The sequence below is a fragment of the Mus musculus genome, chromosome 8 (assembly GCF_000001635.26).
Source record: "Mus musculus strain C57BL/6J chromosome 8, GRCm38.p6 C57BL/6J".
Classification (NCBI taxonomy): domain Eukaryota; kingdom Metazoa; phylum Chordata; class Mammalia; order Rodentia; family Muridae; genus Mus; species Mus musculus.
Genome location: NC_000074.6, coordinates 58,894,829 through 58,916,579, shown reverse-complemented (window position 1 = coordinate 58,916,579; position 21,751 = coordinate 58,894,829). Strand labels below are relative to the sequence as shown.

The window sequence follows — 21,751 nt, the reverse complement described above, 5'->3', positions numbered from 1 at the left end:
ACTAGGGTGAGAGAAGGAAAGGGAGGAAAAAGGGGGACAGGATCAGGTGTGGAAGGAGACATGAGAGAGGCACAGAGAGTCATGGAATTGATCGGAAGTATGCAGCAATGGAGGATAGGGAACACGGGGTAGCCACTAGAAAGTCCCAGATGCCAGGAAACCAAGAGGTTCCCAGGACCCAATGGCAATAACATTAGCTTGAATACCCAACAAAGGGGAGAGAGAGCCTGTAGAGACCCTATCCAGAGTTTAGGCAAGCCTCCTCCCGCCCCCCAGTTGAGGGATGGGGCCATTAACCCATCTTAAAAATATTACCACAGAATTATTCCTGCCTCAAGGAAATGCAAATTGGAGCAGAGACTGAAGGAAAGGCCATACAGCCACTACTCACCTAGGGACCCATTCCATCTGCAGACACCAAACCCTGACACTTTTTGCTGATGCCAAGAAGTGCTTGCTGACAGGAGCCTGGCATGACTGTCTTCTAAAAGGCTCTGCCAGAGCCTGACCAATACAGACTCGGATGCTTGCAGCCAACCCTCAGATTGAGCACAGGGACTTCAATGGAGGAGTTAGAGATAACTGAAGGAGCTGAAGGGGTTTGCAACCCCATAGGAAGAACAACAGTATCAAACAACCGCATCCCCCAGAGCTTTCAGGGAGTAAACCACCAACTAATGAGTATAAATGGAGGGACCCATAGCTCCAGCTTCTTATATAGCAGAGGATGGCCTTATGTGGCATCAATGGGAGGAGAGGCCCTTGGTCCAATCGAAGTTTGATGCCCCAGGGTAGAGGAATGCTATGGAGGTGAAGCAGGAGTGGGCAGGTAGATAGGGAAGCATCCTCATAGAAGCAGGAGGGAGGGGATATGGGTTAGGGGGCTTATTGAGGGGAAACTAGGAAGGGGGATAACATTCGAAATGTAAATAAATAAAATAACCCCTCTCCCCCCCCAAAAAAGATTGCCCCTCTCAGATAATTCTGGCAAGTAGCATCCTCTACCTGCTGCTAACCATCTTCAAGCAGGTTACTCTAAACATGGTTTTATGAAGCAGAAGTAACCAGTTCAGAGCAGGGAAAACAAAATCAGGAAAACAAAATAATTACTTTTAAGCCATAAACAGTTCTTTTTAGAGAGATGTGAGGAACAAACCTGTTTACTTCATCCAAATGGCTAAACAGCCTGGTTCCTTCTATTTTCCCATTGTTACTCAAGGTCAAACTGCCTTCTTCCACGTGTTCCTGGAGTTATTGGCCTGTTGCTAAGTACATAAGGATGTGATTACGTGAAGCTGTTATATGACTCACAAGAGAAGAAACCACAGGGAACTGACCAGCTATAAGGCAAATGTTTCTTAAAGCTGTAAGAAGTAGTACTAATATTTATTTTAAACAAGCCTCTTCATGTCTACAGAGTCATTTTATATATCTGTTTTAATCAATACAAGTAACAATAATTTAGGAAAATTTGAAAGATTAACCTAAAATCTTTATTTTTAGTGCTTTTCTTGCCCCTTATTTTTGAGGATTGACATAACTTTGTTACCGAGTCACAGAATTATAAATGAGTAAGAACATCCTAAGAAAACAGAAAAAATTATATAAATAATGTTTACTAAGTGGGATTTGTGAAAGTGATGGTCTGGAAACCTAATGTAAACTCAGGTGAACACAATAAGACTATCATCGAGGAGAATGGAGCGATGACTTAGCAGTTATGACCACTTCCTTGATCATGCAGGTTCAATTCCCAGCATCCACATGGTAGTTAACAACTATCCAAAATTCCAGTTGTGGGGGATCTGATACCATCTTATGACCTCTGCAGGCATTTGGTTCAATGACATACTATTTGCACACACACCCCACCCCCCCATACACATGAAAATGTTACAAAACATATTTGTATTTATGTATGTATGTGTGTGCATATATATATGTATATATATATACACATATATATGTATATATATATATATATATATATATATATATATATTGCAACGTATATATGTTATATACCATTTTAAAATATACATTAAAAGAAATGTTCTTCTAGTGTCTACCTTGTATTTTGCGAGTGCTTGGCCAGGAGACAAATAATGAGACATACTCACTGTTGACAATTTTAATCTGTGACTGAATAGTATATGGAGGTTCTTCTACCAACATTTAAATGGTGACATGTCACCCAATTCCACATCCCGGGACTGGCAGACAATTCTGTGTATTGCTATATCAGATTTAGGAGTCTTGATAAGGAATAAAAGACGAGATATTGCTTAAAATGATATTTTTATTATTTAATTGCAAAGCACTTTTACTTCCCTTCAGGTCATTTATCAGTAACTTGTGTCCAAAAATGAAAAAAAAATCCAATAAAGTTAAATAGTTCTCCTAACAGTTTTTCGTGACAGTTAATTTATTCCAAAACAACTCTCCCTTAGTACATGGCTTCCAGGCCTTCAAATTCTGTTATAGAACTCCTTTAACTCAGAGCAGGATTTGAAAATTACGCAGAACCAATAAGAGTGTATATGTGTGTGGTTTGGAAGCAGTGATTAAAACCCTCTTCCCTCTGCACCTTCAAATTACACTTGTGTAAAATGTAAAGCAAACTATTTTTACGTACAGAAAGCACACATTCAAAATATGTATTTAGTGTGTTTCGAAACTTTTCTGAGATGGCAAGTCATCCACAGAGAACAAGTGCTTACAACATAAAGCTTTATTTGTGTAGCAGTACAGCCAACCTCTATTGTTCCAGTCCCTTTTGTTTTAAATGAATAACCTGAACAGTTTAAAGGTTAACTCTCCAGGGTCAAATCTGGGTCTTGAGAGGCTTGAGTCCCTGTGGATAGAGAAGACTAGGGGAAGAGAAAAAAAAAAAAAAAGGCGGGGGATGGGGGAGGGAAATTAGAGAGAGGGGGAAAGGGGAAAAAGTGGATGAAGGAGAAAACCATCTGGAGTGAGGTCTCTATATCTCAAGCATATGGGCATCACTCTCTAGACTGTAACAAGGAGGCGACCACAGTGTTTTGGGAGGCTCTGGATAGCCTGATGCTGCGCAGCATGGCATGGCCATCCATCACCTTACTTAAGTTCACACCAGGAGTTAGGCGCTCTGGATCCTGAGCCAGGCAGGCACAAAGGTTCCTTAGAGAGGCCACAGGTTCTCCTGTGTGTGTTGACTCCGTTTTCTACGGGGAGGGAAGGGTCCCATCTGCTGGAGACTTATCTCAGTTCTAAGGTTTCTGGATAACCAGGGAGGGGTGTGTGAGCTAAGCGAGGAACCAGAAGACCTCTCAGCTATCAGCAGTGGGAGGTGCAGGCATGGTAGGGCGGAGAAGCATCAGTTAGTGAAGCCAAATCTAAACCTGGGCCCCAGGTGCTGGCCGACTCCCGCTGAGCTGCCTCTGTTCTCCACAGTGTTGTCTGGAAGCTGCGGCTAACAACGCTGTCCACGCGGCGTGGGAATCCTCTTTCTCCTTCCACGCTACGTACCTGGCTTGAGCTGTAGGTTCTGGGGAAACCCTCCTCTCAGGGACCAGTCCAGACTGGGTTGCCTCTGCTCGCTGTCGCTGCCGCGCCTTCCTCGCTGCGATCCCATCAGGACCATGGAGGAATTCTTCCATTGCCCTCCCGCTCAGGGCGACTTGTACTCCGGAATTTCTGGCCTGGCGCCTTTCGGGTGAGCTCAGAGACGAACCAGTCTCCCTGCCGGTTCGAGATTACCCGAGAAGAGAGGATCCGATTGTCCCGGAGCTGCAAATCGATTTCTCTGTCCCCGCCTTCATCCTCCTCTCCTTCCCCCTAGCCTCTGGGTTTGTTTATGTAGCATCTGGCAGCCGCGAGGCAGTGGCCACTACCTTCCGGCCGTGACTCGCCCTCCCCTCCCGGCTTCTAGGCTCCCGCACGTGGTAGACACCAGTATCATCGCCAGCAGGCAGGAGACAGCCAGCGGGAGGCGGACCCCTGGGTGCCAGCTCCACGCGCGTTCTCGCCGTCCTCACTCATCCTCCGCGCGCCCTCTCCCACTTGCCTGTAAAGCCCGGTCACACTTGACATTCGCCGCCTGCCATCCGTCCCTTGCCGTGAAGTGGAGATCAGAAATACTGCCCTGGGGGTGCTGGTGATGCTTCGCTGGGTTCGTTCAGTTGCTGGAAAAGAATGGTAACATGAACAGTGGAGCGTGAGAGCGTCAGCAGAGGAAGGGGGCGAGATTGATGGGTAGAGAGCACACTTCTCTGAGGCTCTCATTCCCAGGACTGCACTTGGAGGAAGGGACGTCTTTGCGCCTGCACTTCCTGGCTGGACTCCGCTGACATCTGTAGCCTCCTTCCAGCCAGGTTCCCAGGTCGCCTAGATGCTGCCTGCAGAGGAGTGTTCTGACGGCGCATGAAGATCCAGGAGTTTGTGAACCCCTATCCAAACATAGTTCTGACCTGGTTATGGTGTCCCTGGATCTTGCCTGACAAGCTGGCTTCCAAGGGAGTTGAACTTGAGTTCAGGTGGGTTATCCCAAAGCAAGCAAATAAAAAGCTGTTCGGGGAAGATAAGGAAGGTGTTGTGCCAATGTCAAAAGCGGACACTTTTCTTCCAGACACTTGACTGGACCAAGCCACTCCCTCCCATTCAGTTCTCGCTTTTCATCTCCGACTCTACATCCCGGACCTCCCACACTAAGGGCGGGGGATGGTGGGCAAACAGCGACAGACAAACACCTCCTATTTACTGATAGATCTAGCATGCTCTCGACTTCCTCATAACTTACCATTATTCTATGAAACGATCGTATTTACTCCACTGCTTTATATTAATGGAGGTCAATAGATTTAACGATTTCCTCAGTTGACTCGTTTATTTCTAAGCCAATAGATAATGCCGTCGTCATAGTTTTCTGGGGGAAAGTAACTGTGCGTTTGTTCTGCAGATGGCCAACTCCCTCTGAACCCTGCAGATTGGTGCTGAGCACACAACAAAAGTTTTTTGCTTCCCCTCAGTTTCTGGTGCTTCCCAGGAAAGAGGAAAGGACTTTGGCATTAAACTCAAGAAGTAGTCTGGGAGACATCTCTAACTTTTCTCCATTGTTATCCTTTGCAATGAAGAGGAAACAGAAGAGGTTTCTGCAAATGACTTTGTTATTCACCGTGGCTTTAATTTTCCTGCCCAACATTGGTCTCTGGTCTTTGTACAAGGATAAACACCTGGTGAAATCTGCAGAACCCGCGGAGCATCAGGTAAGTACCAGTCAGGGCAAGGGGGCCAGGAGAATGGGTTAGATATGCACTGTTTGGGGGCATATAGAGAAAAAGTATAAGGAGTTTCTCCCAAGTCCTCATAGGACTGAATACAGGGACTTTGTGGACTTTGGGCTTTGAGCAGGTCCTGGTTTGCAGCTCATGACACGGTGAATGGTGAATGGAACATAAAATGAGAAAGAATCCAAGGTCAAGAAGAGAAGGTATATACTCTTCCAATTGGTCAGTGATTAATTTTTTGACTTGAAGGGGGCAGGGTGGAAAGGAGTCAGAAGTGCTTTGGTACAAGTTCAATTACAGGGATTGGTTTCTGCCTTCTGTCTTGTGTGCGTGTCTGTATTAAGTGCATCTGGCCAACTAAGTTATTCAGATTTTAAAGTGGTTTTCCAAAATCAATCATTTGCATATATATGTATATATATGAAAAGATTCTTATCCTGTGGAAACTTAAACTTTGTCTTTTGTTTCCTCTGTTCCTAATGTGGTCTGGTAGGTTAATTGCTAGAGACAATTATTAAGAATCTATATTCAATCCCCCACCTCCAACATTTGATAACTTTGTTGCTAAAAGCCTTCCCTCATGTGCTAAACAGGCTGTGTGATATTTTGCCTTCCTTCTACTTAGCATGTAACTATTAGTATGCTTATGTTTGCAGTAAGAGTTAATCCTGTGTCTAGGTAACTCTCATAGAGAGTAAGAATACCAACTATCCTTCACAAAATGCTGATGGAAATCAGTAGTGCTGTTTTTCTGCTGATTAGCAAATACAGCATGTATTTTTTTAAAGAAGAAAAACTTTGAACAAGGGATTACAGCCTACTTCATGAAAACACTATACTTCTCTATTCAGTGTCAAGGATTGCTTTATAATATTAATATGCTTAATTTCATGGGTCATCACCTGTGTATTCTATGTACTTTTCTCACATAGAAGGGACTAAGTAATCCACTTTTAGACAGCAGCAATGTGAATTGATAGCAATTGAATATTTTTACCTATACTTAACAGAGTTTAAGTTTGCATTTATGCAGTGAAAGTTGTGAATTATATGGAAGACATCTGATTTTTTTTTCATTACAAGAACTCATCATCAGTATCTGAACTATAAATAAACTAAATGCTCTGGATTTTTAGTGGATTGGAATTTTGAAAGACAATGCTGGTATACTTTCATTGAGTTGATCTTGACCATACTTCCAAGCTGAAATTTAGCTTCAGACTTAAGTATGATGGGCTTTGTCATTCTAAAATATTCAGAGGAGATACCAGCTTTGTATGTGAACTTGGAACCACATATTGATCACATATTTTTCCAATCTTTTATTCAAAGAATAACGTTAATAGTAGTAATCAGTATATTGCTATTAAAATTTCAATCAAATTAGGAAAATAAAAGAAAATATTTTATGTTATTATTTACTATTTTGTAATACAATCTGAAATTTTTTCTGGGATCGTTAACATGAACTGTTAATTGATTAATCTAATTAATGAGATTGTAACAATTTAAATTGTTGGCTATTGATTTTGAGGCTTAATGAGAAAGTTGTTTGTCAATTAGCATAGGAAGTTACTTTTAAACTGTGACTAATTCCAATCTCCAGAAAAGTTTCTCTGATTTTGACTCTTGTGACATGAAACTAATCTTTAGTTTTAAGTAATAAAATGTCGGAGCTGGAAGGTTTGAGTGGCAGAAAAGCAGTTACTTACTTGTTCTTTCTGAAAGATTCTTACAGCATAGTAAAACCATGTGGATACTAGTGATGGAAATAGTACAAATTGAAATTCAAGGGAAAAGTTTTGAAAAGAAAACTTATGGAAGAAAAGACACTGATAAGATTTTGATGAATATTCTTACATAATGTAATGATTCAAGCCAAATAGCAATTTCACAGTTTTCAATTTTTTACAGATTAAAAAGTCATTGATGGGAAAATTTTATGTCATTATGTAATTTTTGATGAGTAAAAGTTAAACTATTAGTAAATGTGACTGAATAAACTGCAACTTGTGATTATACACACACACACACACACACACACACACACACACATATGTGTGTGTGTGTGTGTGTGTGTGTGTGTGTGTGTGTGTAATGATGTGATATTACGGTGCACTAGCTTGCTAATGTTTAAACATTAGTGGTTTATATACTATAGGCTATACAACAGGATTTCAATGTGGCATGTGATATGTTATTTAAATTCAGCAATTCATTTTCAAAAGCCTTTTCTTTCCAGAAATCATGGGTTACTATGTTTATCTTAATGCTGCAAAATGCCGAGGATGGGAATGATATCCAACTGCAAGCACTGGCAGCAATAAGGACCGTGGCAGTTATTCAGAACATGTCACATGCTGACACAAGCCGGTCTATTTTCACAGCTGTGTGTGTGCAACAACCAGTGGTTCTTGTTCAGGACAGTCGAAAACTGCACAGGTTAAAGTAAAACAACTCTTACAGTAAGTGGCAGGACCTAGCTCAAGTTAAGAGAGTTCTAAACCATCAAAACATGAGAACCTTCCCCAAATGACCACTTTCATTTTTCTTTTTCCTTTATCTTTTTTTTTTGGTGCTATATTTCAACACATGTAGTCTTTCTAACTAGTATCTAATTTAAATTGTATTTATTTTGCAATGCAAGATGAATTTAAGGAGGGTAATGTATAGGGCACAGGAGAAAACTACTTTCATACTTTTGAACGTAATGTTTAATTATTTTGAAGTTATACTGTATTATTACAAATTGTTTACATTAACAGTAGTTTTATATTACATATACTATTTATAATAATTCTGCATGTTGCCAAAGAAATAACAAAGTACGTAAGAATTCCCAAGTTATTCTTCTGAATGCTTTTGTAGCTTTCCTCATTTCGTTATAAATCCAAAGTAGATTGATAAAATATTGTTAATACACTGCAAGCAGGTGGATATTATAAGGTTGAAGTTAAATATTTAAAATAATTCTTGCGATATTTTTTAAGATTTTAATTATTGATTTACATGCTATTACATTATTATGATTATATGATTTTTTTAAATTATTTACTCATTTGTTCTTCCCAAAAATTGTGTCTGTTACATTACTTAAACAGTATGTCTGTATAGTACAATAAATAATGGTTTATTGATTGTAAATATGGTTTTTAGATTCTAATGATAGGTATGTGATTAATTGTTGGGTGATAAATCTTAATTTTATTTTTCTTTTTAAATATGTGATATGTTACTGTTCTTAAGGTAAAATTGCATCAGTCTCTCTTACAACCTTGAGTCATAGGTGGAGTGAAAGGGTGATATATAGAATAATGAAACAACTTAGAGTTAACTACTACCCCTCATAATATTATACATATTTTCCATATTATTAACTCAAGTGAACATGGGAAGGCTACCCTAAACTTTTTCATTTCTTAAAATATTCAGCACATTAGCTACCTCAAAATAAGTCAAAAACAAGAGTTCCAAAAATTAATGCAAGACTGTTTACAACATGAAAAGATTTCCACATTTTGTAGTTATAAAAAATAAAAGATGCAAAATCCATACATTTTTTAAGCACTGATTTCTGAGAACTGTTCAGAATGTATAATTTCTAGAAATGCAGGCTTGTGATGATTTTCTAGCAGATAAGAAAACAATACAACAAAAATCCCCCAACTAGCCAGGCATGGTGGCACATGCCTTTAATCCCAGCACTTGGGAGGCAGAGGCAGGCAGATTTCTGAGTTTGAGGCCAGCCTGGTCTACAAAGTGAGTTCCAGGACAGCCAGGGCTTTACAGAGAAATCTTGTCTAGAAAAAAAAACAAAAAACAAAAAAAAACAAAAAAAACAAAAAAACAAAACCAACTAGGCTGTCTACGTCATTTGACCATGTGGGTTTCCTTATTTTTATTTAACTAAGTTTAGAATTTATATTCATATCAAAGCTTTGTCATGTTTCACATAGAATGATTTGTATGAAGTCCTAAGAGATTCCCATTGAGGATATGGAAGTTTGGTGAAACAGTCTTCTGTTTTCTATGTGACTATGTGACTCTGTCACATAGGACTATGCCTATCATAAGTCTTACTTCAGTTTCCTCCACAAAACATCCTCTCTTGAAAGAGATAGTTAAATATCTTCAACATGTCCCAGCGCATCCAATGTCAATCATTTCCTCATTTAGGGGTTAGTCTTCCTTTTGGTAGGGATCATTATTTTCTCCACCTGTGTATGTTTATTTTTATTTCTTTAATATAAATACAACAGATAATTTATAACCAGTACATGAAAAACTGTTTTATGCTTTCTTATGTTAATTACTAAAGCTGAACAAACAAAATGTTTGTTCCTTCCCATCAAACTTTTTAGAGATCAGAAATGCTATAGATCAGAATAATTAATAGTTTTCACTATGTACCAGGGTAGTCCACTATGAACATGGTACAGGCAGAATGATACATTCATTAGATCCAAGCTGTTTTTAATTAGCGGTAATGCAGATTTTAAATTCAAGTTTGTAAGGCGGTTACATTTTTAATTTATAGAAAGTTCATTCACAATCACTGTAGGATGGAAGCACGGATTCTACTGTGACACGTGTTTAATTATTCCCTGTGACACAGAGGATCAGTATGTGACGAATTCATCACAGTTCCCTATGGGAGATCATGTGAAGCACTGTGTGTTGCGGTTTTGATACCCATCTGATCCACCAAAGAAAGAAAGAAAGAAAGAAAGAGAGAGAGAGAGAGAGAGAGAGAGAGAGAGAGAGAGAGAGAGAGAGAGGAAGGAAGGAAGGAAGGAAGGAAGGAAGGAAGGAAGGAAGGAAAGAGAAAGAGAGAGAGAGAGGGAGGGAGGGAGGGAGGGAGGGAGGGAGGGAGGGAGGGAGGAAGGAAGGAAGGAAGGAAGGAAGGAAGGAAGGAAGGAAGGAAGGAAGGAAGGAAGGAAAAAATTAAAAAAGGAAGTTTCTTCTCTTCTCATTTCTAAGTTACACATGCTTATGCTGAATCAATTATTCTTTCTCAAATAAATTACTGTAATAGGAACTGAATCAAGCTCTAATGTACAGGGAAATATGAGAAAGGCAGAGGAACTTAAGATGTATGCAGAAGCACGTTGAGTAAATTGTTAGGAGTAGCCATGACAACAATTAAGAAATTATCTCTTCCCTCTTCTTATGTATTTTAAGCCAATGAAAACCATCAAGGGAACATCTAGACTCATCTCACAGCAGAAGCTAAGAATTAAAGTGAGAAAAAGAAATGCCCTCATATTTAAGCATTCGGGATGAAATATGGGTACATTTGTGATGCAATGTTCTTTTTCTTGCTTGGCTTACAGAATGGTCAAAGATTGAGAAAAGGATAATGAGTATCCTTGAAGCTACATTAGAGACTGAAGTTGTGCTCTTCATATTTGTGTGTGTGGTTTCACAGTACTCATATAGAACCAAACATATATGAGACATTAAGAGGATTTCAGTAAGGAGAAAAATAATCCATTAGTAACCAGACATTTGCAGTCCTTACAAGCTCTACTGCCACACCCTGAATCTGTAGTTTCCAAGATGGTCCCAATGTGGAATTGTTATGCTTAAAGGGCAGCAGAAAATATCAAATAGAAAGTGTGTAAATGATGGAGAACATACAGGAGACAAGTTTATTCAAAGTTTATAATCAGATAAAACATCTGCAGAGAAAGAATTCCCTTCACCACTCTCTGTTCATACAGTAATGTCTATTTCTAATACATTCACAAGGTGGCAGAAGTGAAAGGATTAGACGTATAAAATGCATTAAGTTTTACTTCCAGTATTAATGATGAAGAAAGAGAGCTGGATTAGCAATATGTCAATTGACACATATGGTCTCACTATGAAAATTTGCATATGCCAAACTATTTCCTTTTCTACCACATATTGCCTACTGGAGTTTCTTGTTTTTCGATTGCTTTCAACCCGCAATGGGCTGTTCATCAAACCTGAAATGCCATTCAATTATTGTTAATGTAAATTCTAGGACATTATAAGAGCAAAACAGCAAAAGCATCTGTCTCTGGAAATGTGTGCATCTAGCTAAAAAGAAAATCACAAAAGGATTAAGACGATAGATGCTGTACAGATTATATATAGAAAAATTAAAGTCTTAACATAATTAATATAGTTGTGGTTTCCATAGAGCGGGCTGGCAGCTACAAACTCTTGTAAGCAGTGTTGGTATCACAATGAGAGCCAGGAAGGCTGATTTTAAATCATTCCAATCATTCAAGTACTCATAGAATAGTATTTCAGTTTTTGAATCTAGAAAGCCAGAGGCAATTATTGTAATAATTTTGAATATTTTTAACACATGAAAAATGACCAAATTGACAAGGCTGTCATTTAAGTTTAAATGAGGTAGGTGTTATTTCCCTTTTATTTTTGACATTTTCCCAGTAGGAAAGTATAAATGAGCTTAGAAGGGGAAGTGATAACCATTTTCCTTACAATTTTTGTTCTCTTTTAGCAGGGCATTACATAAGCTTTGAATAAAATTAGGTTAGTTCAAATTCTGGTTCCCAAGTTTAGTATTTTGTGATATCTGACACTCCATGGATCTTCCACAGACCAACTTTAGTATAAGAACAATGGGTTTGATGATCCCTTTCACAGTGACACAGTGAGGATTAAATGCTTAGCATATTAAACAGGATTGAAGGCTGGCAAGAAAGGTATATACTACTGTTACTCATATCGAGGCTATTTATAAGCAACCATTGCCTTTAGCAAGGTCATTAGTATTTGTATAGAAAAGCTTTACAAATGGTTTCCTCCTGACAAGATGAGATAGAAGAGCAATGTCTCCGTGAATGGGTTAAATCAGTTGCAGAGCATTATTAAGTCAATAAAGTGGATCTAGAAAATACAAATTTTTCACTGTTTTGACTAACGCTCAAGAACAGGTAATTGATATTACATTGTTCATCACAAAAAATTACTAAAATTTTTTCTGACCTATTGTAGTGAAATAATTTTAAAATAAAAGTTTTTTTTTTATTTTGTTTTGTTTTGTTTTTAAAATCACTCTGATTTCCTTTAAAAACGAAATCACACTGAGGTATCTCTTCCACTTTAATTACTAGTAAGAACCAAAGAACTATGTTTCCAATTCCTCTTTAACTTTTGGTCATAAAAAGATTACATATCTTAATTTAAAAAGACAAAAAACAAGCAACAGAACAAAATAAAAACAAACATAAAACTGGTAGAAACCATCAAGATTTACTGTTATTTTTATAAAATTGTTCCTGTAGAGGTAGAGGATGGGTAAAACCTTCTTCATTCTGGTAAGCCTTAGATTTTAAACAGTTAATTTAATATACATTTTGTATTTGCAGAACAGAATTTCTTACATTTAGAATGTGAGGGAATGACAGTGTCTGGGCAGAGTAGCCAGATAACCAGGAAAGGTAGCCAGAAGCTTCAACAATCTAAACAAATTGCAAAGTGCAAGAGTCAGTGGGAGGTATGCTCAGCTACATCCATGTTCAAAAGTCAGACTCTTCCCTTACAAAAATATATCACTCAGCACAAGTGACTTTCTTGAATATTAACTTGATAATTTGGAGACACAGAGATTACTTCATTCATTTAATTGTGGTTGAAAAAATTACATGAATTCTTATGAAAATTATTTTAGATACCTAGAAAGTATTAAGAAAACCTTAATAAGTCATATTCTATAACTTTTCTGAGTTTATAGAGTATCAATTTCACTTATTAACAAATTCATGTATTATATAATTATATTGAGGGTATAATACAGTATAATTTTTATTTGTCTGATTACTGTTGATAAAATACTTAATGTGCACTTTGTCCATGATACCGCGACAGACCCTTAGGGAAAAACACAGTGTTGAACAAATTAGCTCTAGTTTGCTATCAGTTAAGACAAGTTACATCCACATCTATAGTATGGAGCTGCACTAAATTGTTTTACAATTAATGCATTTACAAGACATAATTTAGAAGAGGTAGAAAAAAAATCAATGTTTTGTAATATTTATTTGTAGTCTAATCCGGGCTACACGAACATCTTATCAATAAATCACAAAGGTTGGTAAAAGTGAGATGTGGACCAGGTATACAGAGTAAAAGTAAAAACAAAAAGTGTATTTAAGTTTAGGAAGTAGGAACTGGAGAGATGAGAGCATTCATTGATAAACTGAGATAATAATGGCATTGATTCTCAAGAATTTCATGATAGCATATCAATAATCTATATAATAGTATGCTTATAAGAGTAAAAGAAAATGGTCTTCAGTAATAAACTTTAAGATAATATTTATTGATCTTCAAAAAGTAACTGACAGTTGTTTTTGAACCATCAAAGTACATACAAGATATATGCAGTGTTAAAGTTCTATATTGCAAACATAATTACAAAAGTATTTTATGTAATCACCATATAGTGATTATTCCACCAATATCAAATGCTGGTAGTAAATGCTTTTCACATATAATTCCATATCATTTGAAATTCTGAAACCAGTTCACATAAGAACATATATGTAATAACTGTACAACAGGCATAATAACTAAGCATATGGAAATTAAAGAAAAGTATTCTCATTTCAGTTTCAATTCTTAACTAATTCTTTGGTCTTCAGTAAATCCATTTTCTTTATACCTCCTATTTCTAAATTGGTTATGGGACTATGCATCCGTGGTTAAGCTGACATAAAGGTTAAATTGAGGTAATATATGCATATGTTTATCAGAGTGGGTTGCACATAGTAACTAAGCAATTTAACATCTTTTCTCTTACACCAAAATTTGGAAAGCAGGTTGGCAAAAAAGTAGTATGTTTCTACAACCTTCATTTCAAGAATCACCATAAAAGTGATAACTTCTTTGCATGTTTGATGTTGTTTATGGTTGTTTTTAAAATTCATTTTAAAGTGATTTTAATTGTTGCTTCATTCACTCATTTTCTTTTTAGGTAGCCAACACAGAAACAATGTTGCTTATTTTGGAGGACTCACACAACTAGACACTGTATGTGTCTCCATGAATTTGATTCCAACAAAGATTTAAGCTCTTCCCAGAACATACTTTCAGCAACCAATGCTAATTTGATCACTTCCCTTTTTATTTTTTTTCTCCTCTTTGCACTTAGTATTAATTCCTGAGTATGTGTTCTTTCCCCGTAGAAATAAACAGTCTTTTCACAATTATGTCATAGCATCAATCTAAATGACCACTGAAGAATAGTGTGAGCAAATGACTTTCAGGTCAAGTGTTTTGCTAATTTTTGGGGGTATGGGGTCCCTTTCTAGTTTATGTCCCAAATCTCAGTTTCCTCTCCCTTCGCTCCTCCCAGTGCCTCCTCTTACCTCCCTCCACCCATCCCCTCCCTCTCAGTTTCTCTTCAAAATGGGTAAGCCTCACATGGATATCAACCAGTCATGGTATATTACGTTGCTGTAAGACTAGGTATCTCCTTTTCTGTTGAACGGAGATCCAGTAGGGGGAGGGGTCTCAAAGACAGACAGCAGAGCTATTGACAGCTTCTGCTCCCACCTTTAGAAGCCTCTCAAGAAGACCAAGTTATATAACTGTAACAACTATATGGAGACCTAGGTCAGGCCCTTGCAGGCTCCCTACTTGGCCTTTCAGTCTCCTTGATCCTCTCTGGGTCCAGACCAGTTGATTTTGTGGGTTTCCTTGCAAAATAAACCTTTGGCTCCTATAATACTCTCCCTCTGCTGCAGAATTTTTCAAGCTCTGTCTAATGTTTGGCTTTGTGTCTCCGCATCTTTTTCTATCGGTTGCTGGGTGAAGCCTCTCTGTTAATAATTGGGCTAACTGCCAATTAAGAGTGTAGTAGAGTACCATCAAAATATCATTAGGCAGCATTTCATTGACTTCCTTTTTTTTTTTTTAAATCTGGTTCTATGATGGGTCTGGGCTTTCCAGTAACTAGGCCATGTCCCTTTTGGCAATATCAGACTTGACCCATGTCTTGTGGCATGGATCTCAAGCAAGATCAGCTATTGGTTGGGCCACTCTCATGATCCTTTGCCACCTTTACTGAAATACATCGTGTAGGCAGGATAAATTGTAGGTGAAAGGTTTTGTGGCTGTGATGGTGATCCAATTTCTCCACTGGAAGTCTTGCTTGGATACAGGAGATGGTTGTTTTGGTCTCTGTATTTACCTTTTCTAGGAATCTTAGCTAGGTCACCCTCATCAATTACTGTAAATTTGCATTTGCCTTATGCATTTAGCTTCTCCCAGAGGTGCTCCCTCCTAAACTTCTGTCCTCCCTACACCTGATCTCTCCAGATCCCATCCCTGACCCACTACCCTGCCCAACCCTTTTCCTCATCCACACATGAAGTCTGTGGTGTTTGCTTATATCACTGAGATTCATACATGCATGCTCTCTAGAGCCCTCCTTGTTACTTTGCTTCTTTGGGTCTGTGGATTGCAGGGTGGTTATCCTGTACTTTAGGGCTAGCTTCCACTTATAAAGGAGTATATACCATGTTTGTCTTTCTGAGTCTGGGTTACCTGATTCAGCATAATCTTTTTGAGTTCCATCCATTAGCTGGCAAATTTCATGATATCTTTATTTTTAGTAACTGAGTAATCCTCCAGTGTGTGTGTGTGTGTGTGTGTGTGTGTGTGTGTGTGTGTGTGTGTGTGTGTGTGTTTGGAGGGGATCTGAGCAATTACCACTTCATGTTCTAATCTCTCCCTAGGCATCTCTCATTACTCCTCATGACTTCAGTCTTTACGTGTAAGTTGTCTCATAAATTATTACTTCTTATTGACATTTCTTTCCTAAGAGCATATCTACAAAGGAACCCAAATTCTAAATCTAGATAACTTAAACGTTAGATGTGCGAATTAAATTCATCACCCACTTCTGATCCCTAAGTTCATTTCACATTTCTTTTCTGAATGAAGGGCACTGCCATTTATCAAAGCTCAAGGTCTAATCATCATAACTGGGGCACTAAATATCATTGTTTTAAGTTTAATCAATTACTAAATAGCCCTTCCTTCTGTGAGTCTTTTCCTTCCCTTCACAGCTCTTTAGCACCCATATCACTATCCAGTTAGGACCAGTGTAAGCACTTGACTTGAATTTGAAAAGGGATGCTTTGCCTTAATAATCTAGCCTTCCAAAGCTTACAAGTTCATCCTTAAAGAGTTGTTTATGAATATCACTGAAAAAATAGTTGGTTACCACCTACCATCAAGCTTTTATACCATTAGAATAAAGTTCAATTCTCTAGTATAGCTTACTCAAACAATACTGGATGTGAAGTCAGGCATGGCTGCTTATCACTTCCCTGACAAAGCTCTGGCTTCAACTACCTTGCACTTCACCAAATTTCCTGAGAAATCTTAATCTTTCCTTTTCTAAGTCCTTGCATGAATTAACCTGCCTTTCCTCAACTTTTTTGAATAAATTTTCTAGACTTTACTTGCTTCCTAAAGTTTGTGTTAGCTCTTAATTTTCGCTCTACAGTTGTAAAATCATTAAAACTTTATACTCAGTATTTATATATTTAGCAATTCTTAATCTGTCAATTTTTAGATCTTGCAGATGGCTTGAACTGTGGTTCATTAGAAGATCTCTGCATGTCCTCTGCAGTCTGCATGCTAGCTTATTTGGCAAATGACATCTACAGGTATGATTAACTACATGAAGTGCAGAGATAGACAGAAAGAGATGCGATATGAAAAAAGAGGCAGGAATGAAGTTGTTGCGGGAAATATTTAAAAATCGACTCAGTATATTCCCGTGCTTGTATAGCCAACTCTCTGTCTTTGCAGCCAGGCAAGCCATGCACTGGCAGACAATGGCCAACCTGTTTTACCAAAAAACTCAACATGCCTGTTCACTGACCTTTCTACTTGAAGTCAGTGACAAATTTTCCCTATCCTAGTTCTGAACCGCAGGCAAAATTCCCCACCTGATTCAGACAAAATCTGTCAATAAATCTATAGTAAAAGCAAGTAATCCCAATTTTATAAAATCACAGTTCAGGAAGTTCTATATCCTTATGTCAAATTTACATAGAGAAGAAGACAATCTGAGAGTTGAAGGAGAGATTGAACTAATATTGTCACAAGTCAAGGGATATAGTGAATGCCAATAGTCCCCGCACCAAGAAGTCACATTAAGGATGTTCATGTACCTATAGGCAATATACAACCCAATATTTGGATTTCAGATTTTTGGCTTGAACCCTAAGTTTTTCTTTGAGACTGCATGGTATTTATTCTTTGTCACCCAGCTTCAGGAACCTAATATGTTAGAAAATATCTCCATTTCTACATTTTGTTTTGTCCTACTGTTATCTAACCACAGACTAAGCACAAGAAAAATACTTTCTGAAAGAATGAAGCAATTTTTTTATATATTTGGAATGATTAAGTTGAGTTACATATATGAAAAACATATACTCTAAAGTGAAGTTTAAATAAATGTGGGTACTTCTAAATAAATAAGAATGTAAGAAGGCATAGTACTGTCATTAATTTCTCATGGATCAATGTTCCATGACTTACTTTTTTCTGTCAACATTATCCAGTTTAATTAATCTGCTATGTCAAGATATGAATGCTATCAAAATTGAAAATCACAAGGAGATAACATCTACCACATATACTTCTGGGTATGCTGTAGACAACATGAGTGATTCGAATTAATTGATTCAAACACTGGAGTCACGTTTAAATAATCTACTCATATGTTGTCACAATACAAGCATTGAATGGACTCGTTTTGTAATTATGGCAACATCAATGGTATGCATAAGAACTTGTAGGCAGAACTCTGCATTTAAAAAGAAACAATAGAAATCCAGGAAAGGCATATTTATTCTTAAACTTTACTAATTACAAAAGGAGCATGCAGTTGATTTCATTAATGCCGCCTACATAGCAACACTAAATAGCATGCACCATTTAAAAAAGATGTTATTTTGTAAGTTAGACGGATACATGTCAAGGGATTTATTTTAATTTGAGTACTGTCAAACATTAAGTCTTTTATTAGTTTGATACTGCAGTGTGGTTCCTCCTAGGAACAGCTCCTTTCTTTTTGAAAGTCTCCCTTGACTTCTCTAGGTTCCCTGTAATTAATGGTGGTATAGTACAAACGCAGAAGCAGGGGGAATGAAAGAAATTCAAGGCCAAAACTTATGAAATAGATTAGAAAGAAATTACAGACGCTAGAAAAGATATGTCAAGCTTTATTTGGTAGCAGTATATTAAACGTAGTGTCTGGAGGGGATGTGTCTTACTGTTCCGGTAATTAAATAGCATTGTGCTTGATGCATGGACTCCACGCCGTACTTCAGAAAGCACATTAATTATGTCTCTTCTCTTTGAGTAGTATTCTGGTCAGCTTTGAATGTCTGAGCTTTCTATTTTGACATTTCTAACTCTCCGCTACCTAACTTTGAACTCCTTTCATTTTCACTGTTTTTGGCTTCACCTCAATAGTGTATTCAAATAATCTTTAATGTTTATTATCTGTATTCCATTTCTAAAGCTCTGCGAAAATGAAGATGATCGTTTAAAATCAGAGCTTTGCCTTCATATTGGGACGATGGAACCACTAGCAAAAGTATAATGTGGTAATTCTTATACTTAGGAACTATGATCTATGACATGACTCCATATCGTAGGATTTGTGAAAATATAACATACATGAACTGACTGAGCTGTGTCAATCAGTTTGTGAAAGTATGCACAAACATTTTAAGCCAGCTCTCTCACTTGAATACATAAAATGTATAGTCTTAACTGCTACACTTTGTTTTTTTATGAACGCTTTTGCTCTGTATACTTTAATTTCATATTTATGTTTTCAGATATATTTTGCCACTGCAGTGATTTAATAACAATATATTGAATCAGAATGATTGCCTACTGTAGCTTAATGGTTGATTAAGGTGATTTATGCATATAGACAAGTGCTAATTTATTTTCTAATGGAAAATACACTAATTTCGAACGTGGTATTAGCACCTATTAATTGTACATGTAACGGGTTGTGGTGTGGCATTTCCATTAGAGTATCTTGCATGCTCAGGAAACCCAGAAGGCATTTTTCCATTTTCCTGACCCACACCCTTCTTGGTCTCTAATAATCAGTTGGAATTTTTTCAGGCCTGCTTCTTTTAGCTTACACATATGAGAGAAAATGTGCTACCTGTCTTTCAGTGCCCAGCTTGTTTACCTAACATAATGTCTTCCAATTACATCCATTTCACTGTAAATGACAGCTGTTCCGTCTTCTTTACAGCTGAAAAAATTCCATTTTCATCTCTTGATGAAAATCTCAGCCAATTCATGTTGATTTACAAAATCTGTATGTTCTGTTGAAAAAGATAAATAACATATTATAACATTTTTCTCTAGGTAGATTTGATCCTGTTATATATATTTGATACTGAAAATGCAAAATATTGGTCTATAATTTTCCAGCTTATTATTTTCTGTAGCCGTAACCTTAAATTGATTAAGTCATTCTTCTTTATTATGCTCACTTATCTAATATATATATATATATATATATACATATATATATATATATATATATATTATATATGTGTATATACATGTCTGTATCACTTGTTCTTATTCAATCTCTACTGGTTTGCTTGCTTAATTGCTTATTGGCGTGGTCTTGCAGTGTTATCTAGCTGACCTAAAACTGTTTGATCTTTAATATCAACTTTTGAATTGCTAGAATTATAGCATGTATCACCTAGATTCTAAACAGTATTCCCCTTCCATTAAAAGATTTAAAAAAAATTAGATCGATTGTATGTGAGTTTTTTTCTATGACCAGCTTTGAAAGACAGATAAGTGTGCTGAATAACACTGAATAATATCCTTGTTGTTTATGCAGTGAAATGTCACTTCAGCCTTTCTTTCGTTAGGCTTATTTGAGTAATTATTTAAAAATTGAACTTTAGCTTAGCAATTGTGAATAAAAATATTTTTATTTATTTTTGGACATAAGCCCATAAGCCCATGAAAACCGTGTTATAAGGTTAAAGGATAAGCGATAAGTAGCTCTTCCCGCTGGCTGGTGCTGAACATTAGCAGCTAATATATGTGCATTCCTAGACAAACAGAAGCATGTGATAAGCTTCCGAGGCCTCCCGTCATCAAAGCAAAAGGTTTGAACCACTCATCCTCATTCAGCCCACAAGTTACAGATTAGGGAATTACTTTGCATTTTTTTTTAAGCTGCCTCTAAACGCTCACTTTAATTAATACAAAGTGGCATGGGATGGTCCAACTGATTTTGATGGTTCTCCCCTAAGGCCAGTTCCACATATAGACAGGCTAATAACATATTCAGAAGTGTTAAGAATAGTTAGGTCCAGGAAAACAGTATGTGAAATCTGGGCACTTAAACAACTTGCCTTTTTTTTTATTTTTAATAAATAATGTGAAGTACACTACAAATTGGCTCTCTCTCTCTCTCTCTCTCTCTCTCTCTCTCTCTCTCTCTCTCTGTGTGTGTGTGTGTGTGTGTGTGTGTGTGTGTGTGTGTGTGTGTGTATGCATGAGCATGTACACGTTTGAATATATGTGTGTCAGCCAGAAGTCAATAACTGTGTCGCTTTCACTCATTTCCAACTTTATTTTAGGGACAGGGTCTTTCACTGAATGGCGAGCACGCTACATTAGGTTGGATGGTTAATGAGGTTCTGGGATCCACCTCTGTCTTCCTCACCTATAGATTAGAAACACTTGCCACTGTACTTAGCTTCCTACATCGGTGTTGGGAATCTAAACTCAGATTGCCAGGGTTGTGTGGCAGGCCGCCCTTTATTGGCTAGGCCACACCTTCTAGCCTTTTATATTTGCATGAATATAGAAACTGTAGTATTCTAAAATTTGTATCGCACATCATTGTGTGTGAGTGAGGTGTGTGCTGAAATGTGTGTGTACATATGTGTCTACAGACTCATGTACCTGTGAGGACTACATATTGACACTGGGGTTCTGGTGCTCACTCTCCACCTCTTTCTACCTCTTTTTAAAAGAGATCCTCCTGTATCTGCCTCCCCAGTTCTGTGATTACAGGCACGTGTTGCCACCCAGAGATCTTGCATGGGTACCTGGGTGAAACTCAAGTTCCTTCCTTTTGTAGCAAATATATTACCGACTAAGCTTCTCTCCCGTCCCACTTACTATTCCATTGATTAATTATGCAGACACTTTGTAATTTTATTTTAGTTTTTGCTGTTCAGGCACATAGTTATATTTTGAATTTCGTATAAAATTTGCTACATGCTACAATAAAGAGAAATTTCATTGTCAGTCTTCAGTTCTGTGTTTCAAAGGTGTTACCTATGTTACAATAATATCAGATAGTTCCCATTGTTAGCTCACCTGGATGTGCATACCAGTGCAGAATTTGACCTATTGAGTAAATATTTCAATATTTCTTTCAGTCTATTAAAAGA

At 37.4% G+C, this 21,751-nt stretch overlaps 2 protein-coding genes across 5 annotated transcripts in view; one reads left to right on the top strand and one right to left on the bottom strand.

The window, feature by feature from the left end:
• Window positions 1-2,281: 2,281 nt before the first annotated feature.
• On the bottom strand, window positions 2,282-4,825 carry BC030500 (cDNA sequence BC030500). Of its 2 annotated transcripts, NM_173411.2 has the most exons (3): window positions 4,778-4,825; window positions 4,046-4,163; window positions 2,282-3,720 (listed from the first exon to the last, which is right to left on the bottom strand). In NM_173411.2, the coding sequence occupies exons 2-3, from the start codon at window positions 4,069-4,071 to the stop codon at window positions 3,375-3,377; spliced, it is 372 nt and encodes a 123-aa protein (NP_775587.1). In that variant the 5' UTR covers window positions 4,072-4,163; window positions 4,778-4,825; the 3' UTR covers window positions 2,282-3,374. The 2 variants fall into 2 exon arrangements, with proteins under 2 accessions (NP_775587.1, XP_006509453.1); XM_006509390.4 differs by lacking the exon at window positions 4,778-4,825 and having other exon boundaries at window positions 4,046-4,288.
• Window positions 4,049-21,751, top strand: part of Galntl6 (UDP-N-acetyl-alpha-D-galactosamine:polypeptide N-acetylgalactosaminyltransferase-like 6) — a 1,140,043-nt gene continuing 1,122,340 nt past the window's right edge. For 2 of the 3 annotated variants that reach the window (XM_030243596.1, XM_017312847.2), the window contains exons 1-2: window positions 4,049-4,514; window positions 4,937-5,243. In XM_030243596.1, coding sequence (XP_030099456.1) covers window positions 4,402-4,514; window positions 4,937-5,243 — 420 coding nt within the window. In that variant the 5' untranslated portion in view covers window positions 4,049-4,401. Of the gene's footprint in view, window positions 4,515-4,936; window positions 5,244-21,751 lie in introns of those variants that run through there. The other variant, NM_175032.3, reaches the window with a different exon arrangement.

Excerpts from the sequence above, each read along its gene's own strand:
- BC030500 (XM_006509390.4), bottom strand. The coding sequence starts at position 4,263 with ATGAGAGCCTCAGAGAAGTGTGCTCTCTACCCATCAATCTCGCCCCCT. Across the intron at positions 3,721-4,045 it reads AGTGTGACCGGGCTTTACAG|GGAGACTGGTTCGTCTCTGA; the intron begins GCAAGTGGGAGA and ends TCGAACCGGCAG.